At 35.5% G+C, this 13,946-nt stretch overlaps 1 protein-coding gene across 1 annotated transcript in view; it reads left to right on the top strand.

Moving 5' to 3' along the window:
• SPRED1 (sprouty related EVH1 domain containing 1) overlaps window positions 1-13,946 on the top strand; it is a 121,799-nt gene that overhangs the window by 85,687 nt on the left and 22,166 nt on the right. Inside the window, exons 3-4 of the mRNA XM_027553492.1 lie at window positions 177-345; window positions 2,512-2,561. Coding sequence (XP_027409293.1) covers window positions 177-345; window positions 2,512-2,561 — 219 coding nt within the window. The remainder of the gene's footprint in view (window positions 1-176; window positions 346-2,511; window positions 2,562-13,946) is intronic.

The following is a 13,946-nucleotide window of genomic DNA, read 5'->3' on the forward strand; positions in this document are numbered from 1 at the left end:
AATTTCTGAATCAAGTGACTTTGTGAGTAGATTAAGTAACAAGACCTCACATTAATGGAGGGATGCTTTTATTAAAATATAACAACAGCCCTTTTCTCAACTAACTTTGTATTTAAGAGTTATGTTAAATTCATTTGATACATGTATAGTAATTTTTGGCATTTAACTTTTGGCAGGTGGTTTTGGAATGTATGCTTAAAAAAGACCTTATTTACAATAAGGTCACTCCAACATTTCACCACTGGAAGATTGATGACAAGAAATTTGGCCTTACCTTTCAAAGTCCTGCTGATGCTAGGGCTTTTGATAGAGGCATTCGGAGAGCTATAGAGGATATTTCTCAAGGTAGGTTGTTTTGACTGTTTCCTTAATTTATTAGTTACATATAGTAGAAGTGACTTCAAGGGCTCAAAAAGAGAGGAGCAGACAGAACTTTCAAAATCCTGCATGTGTGTGTTACTCATATCCTTGTTTTGGTAATTATAAGCAGAAAATGTATAATAATTAAATATATGTTGACTCTAGTTAATCTATGACAAAACCTTTCTTAAGTCTTTACCTGATTTCATTAATAAGGATTGGCAGAGACTGCAACCTATCCCTTTGTGTATCTTACCAGTCTGTTAGATCATAAACTCTAAAGCTTGCAAGTTTAAAAGGGAGGAAGAATATTTACATGTAAGACTGGGTTTTGCTTAATTAAACAAAATGAAATCACTTCAAAAGTCATTTCTTTCCCCCAAAGAAGTCATAACTAAGATTTAATTTGTTTTTTTAATTAAGAAAGAAAATATATCTGTTAGTAGAAATAACCTTCTTATACAAAGCAACTGAATGAAAACGTGTTGACAGCATGTGACTTGTACATTTTGAAGATGGGACTTTAGTAAAAAAATTAGAAAACGTGAACTAATTATGAGACAAGCCAGAAGCAAGAACATCAAAAAACTTAGCACAAATATGTATTGTTAGTGAGTGAAGCTGTAGTTAAATAATGTTTTAGCTACTTTAGAAGACTAGAATTTGGAAAACAATTTTTGATTTTTTATTCAGAAAAAAATTCCATGAAATGATGGCAGTCATTTTATTCTTAGTACAAGAACCCATAAATTCTCCCTATATCAGTGTTCTTATTGTTGGCTGAACATGTGAATCAACCTGGGAGGCTTTTGAAAAATAGAATAACTGGTCCTCACTCCAGACCACTTGAATCCAACTACTTGGGGAATAGAGCTGAGGCATTCCTTTTTTCTTTAACGTTTCTGTGCATTTCAAATGTGATGAGAAATTATCAACTTATATATCATGAATTTAGGCAGGAGGTGGGGGAGGTGAATATGAATCTTTAGATTCTCCTGTAGTGCTTATGGTTCTTAAACTATTGCAAAAAACTTAAAAATAAAAAAATATATGATGCCAAATGCCTCATCCAGCAGAGATTCTGACATTACTGGTTTGAGATTGTACTCTGGCATCAGTATTTTTTTTTTTTTTTTAAGTTTCCCAGTTAATTCTGATATTTAGCTAGTGTGGAAGAAGCAGTACTTTAAAAAGAAAATTGTTATCCCTGGCTGCTGGAATTTTGTGTTTTGAATTAATTTTATGCCCACACTCATACCCCCATAAGAGCATACTTCTGTCTCTAGGATCAGATAGAATGGTTTATCTTTTTTAAAAAGTAGTTAATAAGGAGAAGCTCATAAACACCTCGCCAAATAGAGTAGACGACAGTACTCAGCCTATCTCATTGTTTTTGAACTTTAAAAAAATATATACTTGGTAGCATTATTACCAGCCACTATTACAGATTTTAAAAATCACACTAAATATTTCTTACTTAGCCTTCTATGATAGTAAGAATAAACTATGCAGCCCTTTCCATAGGTCAACTTTCTCTTCAAGGGTAGCAAATAAACTCAGGATACTTTGCTCAAATAAATTCTTATTAATTTGTTGAAACTAAAGGCACTCTTGAATGTGATAAAAAGTTCTATAGAATCATTGGTGCTCAAAAGTCAATAACAACAAATGACTATTGATTATCAATAGTGGATTCAAGCTCATTTGTTTTCTTTATTACTAAAGTGACTAAAATCCTAGCTGAGGTACTGAATACTGTTTCTTAGGTCAGAGTGTTTAGAAAAATTGAATAAATCATGTGGGTATCTCCTGAAGAACAGAGGAACGTAATGCATATACTCTTCTAGCAGTTTGAGTATTTCAGAGAAATCAAGGGGAGGACTTAGTAGAGATAGTGCACTTTCACAGAATACATCTCTTTAATAAGTAACTGGAAATTTACCTGTAGAAGAGGAAAACAATCACTTTATTCTCTGTTTTTCTTAACAAAGGGGCAAGTATGAGTGGCCAACATCTGACTAGTTGCCGGGCAGTCCAGAATGATCTCTGATCAATCTTCTATAGTATCTTAGTGATACTATCAATTAGTCAGCAACTCTAAAATCTAAGACAAAAATTCTATGCTTAATCAACTTTTACTTGTTTTCTTAGGATGCCCATCATTTAAAAATGAAGCTGAAGGAACAGAAGATAATTTACAAGTAAGTAGTTTGACTTCAAAGGAATTTCAAAACCTGAAGGATGTGGTGGAAATCACTAGCCTTAATAAATAAACAATTCATATAAATTCTTAGGGAATTTTTAGATGCCATATTTGTCAGGAAATTTGTGTGTATGTATGTGTGTGTATATGTATACATATATACATTTTACATTTAGAGAGAGGTTGATTTTGTTCAGTTTTTTTTTTATGAAAAAAACTTGAAAGATTTTATTTATAATAGCATCAAAAAGTATAAAGTTCCTAGGAATAAATCTAATAAAAAACTTGAAAGAAAAAAACTTGTTAGAAAAGCCTGATTATAAAGACTGAAATTTTCACAATTAGAAGATTCAATATTGTTTAAATTGCAATTTCCCCTAAAATTGATTTGTATGCAAACCCATTCAAAATCACAAATGTTTTTGTATAGAAATTTATGATGTGATTCTAAATTTTTTTTGTAAATTAATTAATTTATTTTAATTGGAGGCCAATTACCTGACAGTATTATAGTGGTTTCTGCCATACATTCACATGAATCAGCCATGGGTTTACGTGTGTCCCCCATCCTGAACCCCCCCTCCCACCTCCCTCCTCATCCCATCACTCAGGGTTGTCCCAGTGCACTGGCCCTGAGTGCCCTGTCTCATCAATTGCCTTGCATTGAACCTGGACTGGCAATCTGTTTCACATATGGTAATATACATGTTTCAATGCTGTTCTCTCAAATCATCCCACCCTCACCTTCTCCCACAGAGTCCAAAAGTCTATTCTTTACATCTGTGTCTCTTTTGCTGTGATTTTGTTCAGTTTTATAAGGAATTGGCTCATCAGACTGTGGGAGCTGGCAAGTCCAAAATCCACAGGGCAGGCAGATAGGCAGGCATCTTGGAAATTCTGGCAAGAGTTGATGTTTTGGTCTTGAGTCTGAAGGCAGTCTCAAGGCAGACTTCCTTCCTCTTTGTGGGACCTCAGTCTATAAGTCTTTTCATAATGGGTCCCTCCCACTTTATGGAGGATTATCTCCTTTACTGAGTCTACTAGATTTAGATGTTCATCACATATGAAAATTACCTTCACAATATTTAGACTGATGTTTGCCCAAACCACTTGATACCATGGCTTAGTCAAGTTTACAAATAAAATTAACCATCACAGATATCCCATTCCATACATAAGGTACTTGTATTAAAAATTCATAGAAAAATAAGTGTGAAATGTTGATAAGCTTGAACACCCTTAATCTCAGGAGGTAGTACAAATTAACATTCTTTAGTTACCAAATTGTCAAAGATTTTAAAAGTTAATTTTACCCCTCACTGGATCTTTCCATGAAGTTGACAGATTGACCCTCTGCTAGAGAAAATGTAGCTTGGTAGATTGTTTTTAGAAAGCAGTTTGGTAATACATATTTAAAAGCCATAAAAATAGAAACATTCATGCCTGTTGATCAAGTAAATGAATTTGAAAGGATAGAGATACACACAAAAATTTTATAAACAGATTTTTGAGCGTGTGTGAAATACTGATAATAAAAATTATCTAAATAGAATGGAAATGGTTGAATTAATTAAGGTATCTTTGTCATAAGACCCGTAAAAAAATTTTATTATTTGTAATTTACTTGTAATATATTGAGTAGTAAAAAACATAATTATGTGGTGTTATGATCCATCATTACTCAACTAAAATGATAAATAATTTTGTTGGTTGCTTTTGGATTGTGGGATTCTGAGCTGTATGGTTTTCTTTTTAGTACTTTTAATATCCTAAAGTACTAGTACTTTTAGAATAATAGAGAAAAAAACCAAATTTATATGTATACCTTATATAAATTTTCATATTATTATAAACATAGAAATCACCTAAAGATGTGGCAGACTGTTTTATGTACATTTACAATCAGAAAATAAAAATGGTTTTCATTTTGAAAATGTGAGAAGTATAGCAAAGTTCAAAAAATAAAACATAAATATGCTGTCTTCCATGATAACCATCATACATATTTTTAAATGTAGCCTTTGAGTGTTTTTCTGTACAAGTCAATAGGTATGCATGTGTTACCATATCATTGTACTATAGATTTTTTCCAAAACTTCACTTAAATAGGGAATATTTTTATGTGCCCTTAGTGTTTCAAGTTTACGATTTTCAATCTTTTTGTGTCTGTAATTTGCTTTCAGTGGATGTATCCTAACATATTTATTATACATTTAAGAGTTCTTATTTGTGTTGTAATATATGAATCTATTTATTTTATTGACCACTAGTTATTATTTTATAGTGAATTTCAGTTTATTAGGTGTAAGTAATAAAATACAAAATAAATATTTTTTTAGTTAATTATTTTCCAAAGTTCTATTTTGTTCTGGTATCAACGAAAATAATGCTGGACTGGATGAATCACAACCTGTATGCAGGACAATTTAGAACCAGACATGAAACAACAGACTGGTTCAAAATGGGGAAAGGAGTACATCATTCCAAATGCCAGGCTGGATGAATCACAAGCTGGAATCTAGATTGCCAGTAGAAATATCTGCAACCTCAGATGTGCAGATGATACCAATTAATGGCAGAAAGTGAAGAGGAACTAAAGAGCCTCTTGATGGAGGTGAAAGAGGAGAATGAAAAAGCTGGCTTAAAACTCAGCATTCAAAAAAGTAAGATCATGGCATCCAGTCCTGTCACTTCATGGCAAATAGATGGGGAAAACGTGAAAAACCGTGTCAGATTTCATTTTCTTACAATCCAAAATCAATGTGAACAATGACTGCAGCCATGAAATTAAAAGATAGTTGCTCCTTGAAAGAAAAGCTATGACCAACTTAGCATATTAAAAAGCAGAGACATCAGTTTGCTGATAAAGGTCTGTATAGTCAAAGCTGTGGTTTTTCCAGTAGTCATGTATGGATGTTAGAGTTGAAACATAAAGAAGGGTGAGAGCTGAAGAATTGGTGCTTTGGAACTGTGGTGCTAGAGAAGATTCTTGAGAGTCCCTTGGATGGAACAGAGATCAAATCAGTCAATCCTAAAGGAGATCAGTCTGAATATTCATTGGAAAGACTGAAGCTGAAGCTCCAATACTTTGGCCACCTGATGCGAAGAACTGACTCATTGGAGAAGACCCTGATGCTGGGAAAAATTGAGGGCAAGAGGAGAAGGGGATGAAGAAGGGGATGACAGAGGATGATATGGTTGGATGGCATCACTGACTCAATGGACATGAGTTTACGCAGACTTGGAGACAGTGATGGTTAGAGAAGCCTGGTGTGCGGTAGTTCATGGGGTCACAAAGAATCGGACACAACTTAGCAACTGAACAACAATCACAGCAATCAAAGAAAATATGGGGTTGGAAATGGAAAAGCGTTTTCGGAATTGCTCCCTATGAAGAGAGTGAATTTCTTTAAAATTCATCTATTAAAAGAGTTTTTTAACATTCTGCTTTGGTTTTGCTTCATTTCTACATATAACATTGTATAGAGAAATAACTTCTGCAGGATTTGTTTGCAAACTTTGTACATATCACAGTCAATGGTTTTGTAAAAACGATTGTCTTCTTTTCATAATCTTATTTCCTTCTAGTGCCATATATGTCAAGTCTTTGGTATGGAGTAGTAAAATGGGCAAGATATGAATGAGGAATAATAAATTTATCGCAAGAGGCAAAAAAAAAAAAAAAGTAAAAATTTAGAAATAGAAAGGGATCCAGGGGATCTTCCTGACCCAGCTTTCGAACCCGGGTCTCCCACATTGGTAGGCAGACACTTTACCCTCTGAGCCACCACAGAAGCCCAGAAATAGAAAGGAGGAGCCCAGTGAAGAGAATTACTGTATAACCAAAGCAAGAAGAGTAGTTACTCTGTTGCTGGCTTCTTGGAATCTGTGCTTCATAGTAGAGTCTCTCTATTGCCCCCAGTCCAGCAGGTTACACAAGCACCCCTGAAACAGTTATTTATATTTTATCTTCATTAGACACTTAAGCACTTGCTTGGTTTTTATTTTCATAATAAAGTAGAAAATGTGCATTGTCACTAGAGACTCTAAAATAGGCTTCCACTTAAATGTAATTTTACAAAGAGCAATTTTTATGTCAAATTTTAATTCTTGGTTTTTACTTACTGTGATGTTTTTAAAATAGGTTCTTAAATTATGTTCCTTTTGATGGGATCTGAATCTTGTCCCTTTGAGAAGGTGCTATACTTAGTGGGTTGTTACTGAACAAAAAGCATATGGTAGGAATGACAAGAGTATGACTTCCAAAGGTAGGCCATAGGAGATATTGCAGCTTCTTTCTGGCTCTCTCGGTTCACCATACTGGAGGATGCCAACTGTCGTGTCATGGGGACACTCAGGCAATTCTGGAGATGTTCTTGTGGTGAGGACCTGAAACTCTGTGACAGTAAACATGTTCATGAGCCATCTTGAATGCAGGTCATTCACCCCCAAAGGAGACTTCCAATGACTGCAGTCATAGCTAATGTCTTAACTGTAACTTCTGTAGGGAATGTGAGTCAGAACCACCTTGTTAAACTGTTCCTGAATTCATAACCTAGAGAAACTAAAATAATAAATGTCATTTTAAGCCTTTAGGTTTGGGGATAATTTATTCCTGATACAGATTTTGCTACCTGTAATGGGATGTTGCCATAACAAGCACTTTAAAATGTGGCATATAATTTGAACTTGGGGACAGTAGTTAGAAGCTTAATGTTAAGCCTTTGAAGAGACTGCCAATGACGACTGAAGTGAAAATGAAGAAAACCATATTGGAAACTAAGAAAGGAAATCACTGTTATATAGTAGCAGAAAGTGGAGCAATACTGTCACCTATACTGATATGTGAAATAGATAATGTTCTGCTTCTGCTTATTGATAAAACAGAAGTTGGCAGAAACAGGCTCAGGAAGGACTCCTAAGCAAACAAATAAAAAAAGAAGCAGGACTTGCTGGTTTTGAAAAATCTCATCCTCTCAATATGTTGAACTATGCTAAAATTAGGACTTGGCTTCCCGGCAGAGGTAAGTCGAAGGCACTCAGATAAGTTTGTCTTAAGATGAAGCCAGTGTTTTGACTATAACATCCTTTGTTAACATCTTTTCTATATAATCAGAAAGATGTAAGGTGAGCCTCAGAGAACCTTTAATTAAAGTAAGAGGGCTTACAAACAGATTAAAGGTATTCTTAGCAGAAATTTGAAGTAGAAAAGAGTTTAAGTCAGATTTATGACTACGCTTTTTATCTAACAGAGTGAAGCTCGGTAAGATTGACAAGAGACTTACAAAGTTTTCAAAAGAGTTAATTAGCAAAAATATCACCAACCTAAGGCGTGACCCCTAGATCCCCCAAATTCCACTGGCACAAAGCAGGTTTAAAAATGTCGTACATGTAAAATTTGACTACCTTTCATAAAATGGAAAGATAACTCAGACATAGAACCAAAATCTCAAAGGGCAGAGCCAACAGCTTTGGAGAATTATTCCCATATTCAAGGAACTTCTAACATATTCCCACCTTGATTATAGAATTACTTTGGATCAGCGACTCTCCCGTTTTCTCCTACTTTGAACCAGAAGGTTTTATAGCAGTTATCCTCTACCTGCCCTGCCATTGTATTTTGGTTGTATGTGGAGCAGATCATTTCTCTCTTTAGTTCACAGGTCCTCAGAATGAGAGAGAGGAAATGTACTTATTCCTGTTAGTGAACAGCTAAGTTGCTCCCAAATTTCTCACTTAAAGAAGCTATCAGATAGTAAATGTTCTTTGTGGTAATTTATTATGCAGCCATAGCTAGCCAATATCTAAGCAGAAAAGGAAGATGATTAGAATGAAAGCTAATATTTATAGTCATGTTCATTTTATCTTACTCCCATTCTGAACTTCTTTAGATATACATCTCCCTTAGGCTAAATCCCATCTTTCAAAAGAAGATTGTATTACATCTTGGTTTAATAGTGCTTTTATAACTAAAAGTATGTTTGGGTAGGGAAAAAATCAGTTCTTATTAGTTTAAAAAAATTCTGAGCCTGATGATGTATATGTGATATATTAACTTTAATTTGAAGGATACTGAGAGGCTAGCGAAATGTGACATTTTTGAAAAGAATCAACTTCCAGAATTAAACTGACAAAAGTCTTAAGTTTACCGTAGTGCCAGTTCTCAAGTACCTCATTCTTATTTTGCAGTGTATTGGAAGTTATAAAGTGTTCTAATTAAGTTAGCCACCTTATTAGGAATAAAGTTTCATAATTCACCAATGGACTTGACATACATAACATTTTGAATTTTAGTGCAGGTTAACTGTAGTTTATCATAGTGGTTATGTTGCTGCTGCTGCTAAGGCACTTCAGTCATGTCCGACTTTGTGTGACCCCACAGACGGCAGCCCACCAGGCTCCGCCCTCCCTGGGATTCTCCAGGCAAGAACACTGGAGTGGGTTGCCATTTCCTTCTCCAATGCATGAAAAGTGAAAGTGAAGTCGCTCAGTTGTGTCTGACTCTATGTGACCCCATAGACAGCAGCCTACCAGGCTCCTCTGTTCATGGGATTTTCCGGGCAAGAGTACTGGAATGGGGTGCCATTGCCTTCTCCAGTGGTTATGTTAGGTTTACTTTATTAGTAATTATTTGCAAAGGTAACTAAAATGGCGTTAAAAGAATAACCCACTATCTTTTTAACCCCAAGAAAATAACTGTTATAGTTACATCATAAATGTTTTTAAGACTTGAAATATGAGTGGAATCCTCTCCATTTTGAATATTTATTAATTTGCTCTATAAAGATTTGAATAGCTGTTTTGTTCTAATAACTACACTAAACATTTGATTATTTACAGTAGACAACTTTGAGCTTTCAGCAGTTATCTTCATCAGTATCAAAAATCACTGGAAAGGTATTTACCTTTCTCTTTCATATATGTCTTTGAAGGATGTCATAACATCATTATTTGGATTTAAAATCATATCTTGCCCATCTTTTATCCCTAATGTTTAGTACAGTGTTGACCATATACCTGGCTGGTACTTAGGAAAAGTTTATTGAAGAAAAATCTTCAAAACTAAGGTGTTTTTAGAAAAACGAAAAACCCCAAGTAGTAATAACGTATGAGTGTTCTTTCTTTTCATTTGGTTTCTTTCACTATTTTAATAAGCCACTTAAGATGGGATTTTTTTGTTTGTTTTCAAATGCTAGCTTATATTTGCTTTAAGATTATTTTAAATTGTTTTTCCAACCAGAGTTATTAGTTGTAACAGCTCTTACTGTTCAGACATGCTAGGTTTGTAACAATCCATAAAACTTGCCTCACGACTGGTTGTGATTATAAGAACAGGATCTCAGATTCCATGCTTTGGGCAGAAGAAGGACACCTAATTGATCTGAAGTGAGACCATATCATATTATCTCTTAACCACTGAGAAATACTTGACTAACTTATCCTTTTTTAGAATTAAGTAGTGTCATTTTTCAGCCAGATGATTAAAAGGATTGTAATGTACCTTTATTTTTTAAAGTCATTTGCTGTAGTTAAGGAGCATATGAATTGTTCATACATTCATTTTCAAAGGTGGTAGGTAGCACTTTAACATTAAGTACTATCTTATAGTTCAGTTCCTGTAACCTTTGTATATTTTAGACTGAGTTTTATTTGATTACTAACAAGGGAGAAAAACTGTATATAATCTTTTTGCATAATGTTTGTCATTGAATTTTTTTCTTGACTCTTAAACTTCATGTAGACTCTTTGGATAGTTAGAAAACTACAAAGAAGAAATCAGGAATCATTTATCCCTACCCCAGAGGTAATTGCTGTTTTAAAGATTTTGGGTACTTCTGCCTCAGTTTTTCTGTTGTATTCAAATACCAAGTAGGGAAAACCACTAGACCATTCAGGTATGACATAAATCAAATCTGTTACAATTATACAGTGGAAGTGACAAATAGATTCAAGGGATTAAATCTGATAGACAGAGTGCCTGAAGAACTATGGATGGAGTATAGGAGGCAGTGATCAAGACCATCCCCAAGAAAACAAAAGGCAAAAAGGCAAAATAGTTGTCTGAGGAGGCCTTAGAAATAGCTGAAAAAAGAAGAGAAGCTGAAGGCAAAGGAGAGAAGGAAAGATATATCCGTTTGAATGCAGAGTTGCAAAGAACAGCAAGGAGAGATAAGAAAGCCTTCCTTAGCGATCAATGCAAGGGAATAGAGGAAACCAATAGAATGGGAAAGACTAGAGGTCTCTTCAAGAAAATTAGAGATACCAAGGGAACATTTTACGTAAAGGTAGGTACAATAAAGGATAGAAATGGTATGGACCTGACCGAAGCAGAAGATATTAAGAAGAGATGCAAGAATACACAGAAGAACTGTACAAAAAAGATCTTCAGGACCCAGATAACCACGATAGTGTGATCACTCACCTAGAGCCAGACATCCTGGAATGCAAAGTCAGGTGGGCCTTAGGAAACATCACTATGAATAAAGCTAGTGGAGGTGATGGAATTCCAGTTGAGCTATTTCAAATCCTCAAAGATGATGCTGTGAAGGTGCTGCACTCAATATGCCAGCAAGTTTGGAAAAACTGAGCAGTGACCACAGGACTGGAAAGGCCAGTTTTCATTCCAATCCCAAAGAAAGGGAATTCCAAAGAATGTTCAAACTACCGCACAATTGCACTAATCTCACACACTAGCAAAGTAATGCTCAAAATTCTCCCAGCAAGGCTTCAACAGTATGTGACCGTGAACTTCCAGATGTTCAAGCTGGACTTAGAAAAGGCAGAGGAACCAGAGATCAAAGTGCCAACATCCATTGGATCATAGAAAAAGCAAGAGAATTCTAGAAAAACATCTGCTTCATTGACTACACCAAAGCCTTTGACTGTGTGGACACCAAACTGGAAAAATTCTGAAAGAGATGGGAATACCAGACCACCTTACCTGCCTTCTGAGAAATCTGTGTGCAGGGTAAGAAGCAACAGTTAAAACTGGACATGAAACAATGAACTGGTTCCAAATTGGGAAAGGAGTATGTCAAGGCTGTATATTGTCGTCCTACTTATTTAACTTATATGCAGAGTGAAGTGAAGTGAAAGTCACTCACTTGTGTCTGAATCTTTGCGACCCCTTGGACTATACAGTCCATGGAATTCTCCAGGCCAGAATACTAGAGTGGTAGCCTCCAAGGGATCTTCCCTATCCAGGGATTGAATCTAGGTCTCCTGCATTGCAGGCAGATTCTTTATCAGCTGAGCCACAGAGTACATCATGTGAAATGTTAGGCTGGATGAATCACAAGCTGGAATCAATATTTCTGGAAGAAATATCGATACCCTTAGTTATGCAGATGAGACCACCCTTATGGCAGAATATGAAGAAGAACTAAAGAGCCTCTTGATGAAGGTGCAAGAGGAGAGTGAAAACGCTGGCTTAAAACTCAACTTGAGAAAACTAAGATCATGGCATCCAGTCCCATCACTGCCTGGCAAATAGATGGGGAAACAATGGAAACAGTGACAGACTATTTTCTTGGGCTCCAAAATCACCCTGGATGGTGACTGCAGCCATGAAATTAAAAGACACTTGCTCCTCGGAAGAAAAGCTATGAGAAACCTAGACAGCGTATTAAAAAGCAGAAACATTACCAACAAAGGCCTGTCTAGTGAAAGCTGTTTTTTCCAGTTCAAGTATGGACGTGAGAGTTGGACCATAAAGAAAACTGAGTGCCAAAGAATTTATGCTTTTGAACTGTGGTGTTGGAGAAGACTCTTGAGAGTCCCTTGGACTGCAAGGAGATCAAACCAGTCAATCTCAGTCCTGAATGTTCATTGGAAGGACTGATGCTGTAACTGAAGCTACCTGATGTGAAGAACTGACTCATTGGACAATATCCTTTAGCTGGGAAACTTTGAAGACAGGAGGAAAAGGGGACAGCAGAGAATGAGATGGTAGGATGGCATCATTAACTTGATGGACATGAGTTTGAGCAAGCTCTAGGAGGTGGTTATGGACAGGGAAGCCTGGTATTCTGCAGTCCTTGGGGTTGCAAAGAGTCAGACACGACTGAGTGACTGAACTGAACTAACTGAAAATCACCATTAGAATCGATCTCTTCTCCATTTTGATTGTGTCCTTGATCGGATTTTTGTTTGTATTGGTAACAGTAGAGATTGTGGTGATTGAAATTTAGTAAAAAGTCATAGAATTTGAACCCACACAGTCTGATTTGAAAGACCTTGAATTTAGCCATTATATTATGTAACTACGACTGATCTGATCTGATACTACGGTTTATTTAACCATTCATGTTTCTTTGAACATTTACTTAGTTTCCATGGTCATATACATTAATTTTTGTTGGTATTTCTGAATGTGACCTTAGGATAAAATCCTAGAAATATATTCACCAGTTAAAGGATTGTCTAAAAATTTTTAGTTTGTAGGAACTATACAACTACAGCCTGCCTATTAACTAAGAAACAGATTTACAGACAATAAACAATCCCTGAACACCTAATACCACTTTTAAGCCAAACCTAACTTTTTGCGTACACCTATGGCTGATTCATGTTGATGTTTGACAGGAAACAACAAAGTTCTGTAAAGCAATTACCTTCAATTAAAAAATAGACAAATTTTTTTAAAAAAGAAAAAGAAAACATAGGTTAGTATTTCAGTTGATTAATCTAGGTTGAAGAACTTGTTTTTCTTGTTTTTGCTGGACATTGTATCTTGGTATTTTTCTCATATTCCTTCCATATTATTTCATCACTGCTTACTGTGTTCAGATTGCCTAAACAAAATACTGTATATGCTATTAATGTTGTAAGACAAAGCTCATAGACTTGTAAAATTAAAAATTCAAGGTTAGTTTATTCCTAAGATAATGAAAAATAATTAAAAGAAACCTAGGGAACATGAGACATTTGTGGTCAAATCTAAAATGCGTTGCTGCCACATCAAAGTATAAATAGTAATTTTGTTGGGCTTGTAGAATTACTAGTAATATATTCCCCCTTTCTCTGCTTTCTAAGTTTGCATGTGCTCAGTGCTCAATTGCTAAGTTGTGTCCTAGTCTTTGTGACCCCATGGACTATAACCAACCAGGCTTCTCTGTCTAGGAGATTTCACCAGTCAAGAATACTGGAGTGGGTTGTCATGCCCTTCTCCCGGTAATCTCTGGATCCAGTTTTCGAACCCATGTCTCTTATGTCCCCTGCATTGGCAGATGGCCAACTAGCGCCACCTAGGAAGCCCAAAATACAAGATTTCTTACCAAAGAACATTTCTGTTTTTTTCCATCATGCTAAAATAAACTAGTAGTATAATTATTTAAAACTTCTCTTATTAGATATGACCCAGTCACACACTCAGACCTGTGAT

This window comes from Bos indicus x Bos taurus, chromosome 10 (assembly GCF_003369695.1).
Source record: "Bos indicus x Bos taurus breed Angus x Brahman F1 hybrid chromosome 10, Bos_hybrid_MaternalHap_v2.0, whole genome shotgun sequence".
In the NCBI taxonomy this organism is placed as follows: domain Eukaryota; kingdom Metazoa; phylum Chordata; class Mammalia; order Artiodactyla; family Bovidae; genus Bos; species Bos indicus x Bos taurus.